We start from the raw sequence: 3970 nt of genomic DNA, 5'->3' as shown, positions 1-3970 counted from the left end.
TGGTCACTAATGAGTGTCCAAATTATCAGCCATACATAGAAAAATAAAAATCCTTCCAAAAAATAATCACCCACGAAGTAACATACATGGTAGCTTGTAAGCTTGCACGAGGTGTTAAACCCTTGTTACAACGACTGTCGTTTTCCGGCCACGCGAGGATAAAGTAAGTTACATTCATACAAAGTAACATACATGGTAACACGTAAGCTGGTATGAGCTGTATGAACACCCGTTTTATAAAAACTGGCGTTTTCCGGCCACGCGTGGATAAAATAAGTTAAATTCATAATTTAAATAAGATAGAAAAACTAGAATAAAAAACTGAAAGAATAAAGGGTAAAAAACTATGATCTAACTTACAAAAAAAATTAGTAGTCTGAAAATACACCAAGTGCAATTGCAAAAAAGTAATACTGTGTACCAATGCGCCCAAGATATATATAGATATATTTTCCCTATTACTTGCATCACCAATCTTCTATTTGAATAGATATTACACCATTGGACTCGATTTCATTTGCTGCGTATTGAGTAGCACTTGGTGTGAAATATACCAAAAATTAGATAAAACGGACTAAATAAAAAAGGTATATAGTAGGGCTGGGAATATGGGACGCCTTTTAGCTGTATTTTTTGTCCCATTTGGTAGTAAATAGGGAACAGTCAAAGAATTGTAAAACTATATTCTTACAACTCTAATGAACCATTGTTAATTGAATAAAACGCAATCAGAATATTTGGATATTATGTGCTAAAGGTGTCCCATATTCCCCCACCCTACTATATACTTTTTTTAGTCCGTTTTATCTAAATTTCTATATATTTTACACCAAGTGCTACTTTATATATACATATTTAAAAACTTTAACTCCAAAAAAATTCAAAAAAAGAAAATTTACAAATACTATTTACCTTATAGGGTCATTAATGTCATCTAAAGAAGACAACATGTATTCGGACCAAGACTGAAACTGTTCCTGTCTGTAATTGTTCATTTCATCTCTGCTTTTTGTGCACATGTCCTTGAATTGGTCAAATCCTCTTAAAGAGCTGAGTAACTCACTAGACGACTTCAGTATTTCATTCAGCTGTATTAGGTGGTAATTTTCATGTAAGTTGTGTGTTTTTGGGGTATTTTTTATATTAGGGAAAAAAAATGTCTACGTATATTTATATATATATATATTTAATATTGTTTTCTAACATGGGTGTTTTTAGTTATAGATTATATATGTATGTTGTATTCATAGACCTTATGATCAATATTGAGTTATAACACGGCTGTCTTCTTGTATACCAGATACGCATGGTGTATTCATAAATTTAAAAAAATCCAAGCATATTAAAAATTTAGACATTTAAAAAATCTGTAGGAAAACAAAAATAGACAATGATTATATATATATATCAAACAAAAATTTGAATATTCTACATAAATATTAGATATACCTTTCCTTCTAGTTGGCGAACCCATATGATGTTACTCACAACCTCGGAAAGATTTTTCCCACTTGTTTTTCCACCCCCGGTTCCATTCCTTGACTTTTCACGAAACTCACTTTTCAAATTCTAAAAAATATTACAAATTAAAAAAAAAATTCAAAAATTTTGAATTTTACAAAAACCTAACAAAAAATATTAAAATTTCAATTTGACACAATTTTTATTTAAAAAAACTTCTATATGTAAAAAAATATGTAAAAAAAACTTTTTTTATATTAGCCACCTTGGCATAGTTAGTTAACTGTCCAAGCAAAGTTTCCCTTTCTGGAGTTAAAGTTTGAATGATTCTTGGTCTTTTAATAAGTTCATTGTACCTCTGGAACTCGTGTAGTAACTGGTGGACCTAATAAATGAATGTAAAACAATGTGCTATAAATATAATATAGGCCATTAAAGTGACACCAAATGTAGTAGGGTTGGGGAAAAAAGGACACCTTTANCACATAATATCCAAACATCCGGATCGTGTTTTAAACAATTAACAATGGTCTATGGAATTTGTAAGGATATGGTTTTATAATTCTTTGAATGCTCTTTGCTTACTACCAAATGAGTCAAGAAAATAGAATTAAAACATGTTCTACTTTTTTATACGTCCTTCGGCAGGACACTTAATGACAATAGCTTCAACTCACCAAAAAATTTCCAAATGAAAAACAACCCACAAAGTTACGTAAGAGGTAAATCATAAGCTGGCATGAGGTGTATAAATTAAAAAAAACAACATTTAATCACTGACATTGACAATCACTGTGCATTCTGATTCAAAAAAATAAAAAATAAAACTGTTATTGCTCACCATGCAAAAAAGTACAAAAAATTACATAAATTTATGCGCAATGGTAGCAGCGTCTAGCCTTGAACCCAGTACCGCAACCACTACCCACCTTCCCGGAAGAATCATGCAATCTCCTCCTTAATTTACCGGCCACGGCGTCTTCCGCAGGTTGCATGGCACGCTCGTAAGTTGCCACTGCCGAGCGCCACACAGGCTCGGTATAGGAGTTGTAATGCAACGCTGCCACCTTGGAAAAGGTTTTAGCAAGAATGTCATCGGGGCATAACCTCTCTCTGTCTGTGGTTGACAGCAAGCGTAGAAGGTGTTCGTGCACTGTGCGTAAGTCGCACACCTGGAAAATAGTATTAAAAAATTAAATTATAAAATTGGGAATTCATGAAATAATTTTTTATGAAAATTTCGGCAAAAGTTTATAAGAATAAGGGTGTTATTTTATGACTAGAAGACTAGCCTATCCTTTTTAGCGAGCATAAATGAGTGTAAAGTGACTGTAACCCAATGGTCACTTATAAGTTGTCCAAAGTATCAGCCATACAGAAAAAAAATGCAAAAATCCTCTGAAAAAATTACCCACAAAGTAACATACATGCTAACTTGTAAGCTCGCATGAGGTGTATGAAACACAACACCATGCTTAACAACTGTCGTTTTCCAGCAACTCAAGGATAAAGCAAGTTACATTCTATCATTTATTTTTTTTAATAACTCTATTCAAAAATACCTCTTGAAATCTGGTCATTGAATGGATGACATTCGTAGCTTTATATTTGCCACTATTCCATACATGTGAAGGGTATTGCTTCCAAATTCTCGAAGTTAATGTAGCGCACATAGTAATCCACCTGTCACAAACACCCACTGCGTTGCGCAATCCCTCCCTTACAGCAATGTATGGTCCAACCCAAATAGATGAGAATTCAGAGTCCAATTTACGCTGAGCAAATCGACAAAGCTCATCGCCTAAGACATATAAAATTAAGTAATACTATAATAGTGTTATCACTATAGGTAAAAATACATTGTTTTCAAATTTAAGTTTACATTTATTAAAAAACAACTTTTTGAATAACAATCATGAACTTTTGTAAATTTCAAAATAAATTAAGTTAAAAAAAATTTAAAACATTTTTTTAAAAAAAACAATTAAGATGACAATTAAAAATCTGGGTGCTAAAATGTAGTTATACTTATAGTTGTCAAACACAGAGAGAGCCTTATAGACTGATGTAGCTAATATAGTAAGCTTTAGGCTCTGTTTTTTTTGTATAAACTTTAATAGGATAGGGGGTTACCTATAACAGTGAGAAAGTTTAACATCCGAGCTTCTGGGTAAGCTGGGAACTCTGTCTGTTTCCAAATATCATCAAGTGAGTCTTGTAGTTGTTCAACCAATTCCATACAATCAACTTTATAAATATAGTAAACAGTTAAAGAGTTTTATTTATTTGTTGCTGTGTGGTAGGGAATGACAGTTTTTATAACATGGGTGTAATAAGAAACCGCTGGGTTGGAGAAATTGTAATACAGTTAGGGATGCACATTACAGAATTTCAAATCCATGAGATTCGAATCCTTTTGTATTCGAATCTAATTACGAGATTTGGAACGTCTTTTTATAGACTGCTATACTTTTCATGACGCAAAAACTACCTAATACTACAATTTTTG

At 32.3% G+C, this 3970-nt stretch overlaps 1 protein-coding gene across 1 annotated transcript; it reads right to left on the bottom strand.

Moving 5' to 3' along the window:
- Positions 1–467: 467 nt before the first annotated feature.
- Positions 468–3725, bottom strand: LOC108950648 (cytoplasmic dynein 2 heavy chain 1-like). The gene is made up of 7 exons (XM_026839614.1): positions 3595–3725; positions 3024–3262; positions 2391–2633; positions 1727–1846; positions 1450–1569; positions 913–1088; positions 468–537 (listed from the first exon to the last, which is right to left on the bottom strand). Exons 1-7 carry the CDS (start codon positions 3698–3700, stop codon positions 468–470), a joined length of 1074 nt encoding a protein of 357 aa, XP_026695415.1. The 5' UTR covers positions 3701–3725.
- Between the last annotated feature and the right edge of the window lie 245 nt (positions 3726–3970).

This window comes from Ciona intestinalis, unplaced genomic scaffold (genome assembly GCF_000224145.3).
Source record: "Ciona intestinalis unplaced genomic scaffold, KH HT000501.1, whole genome shotgun sequence".
Taxonomy (NCBI): domain Eukaryota; kingdom Metazoa; phylum Chordata; class Ascidiacea; order Phlebobranchia; family Cionidae; genus Ciona; species Ciona intestinalis.
Note: the sequence above shows the minus strand (reverse complement) of the source record. Positions and strands in the feature narration are given on the sequence as shown.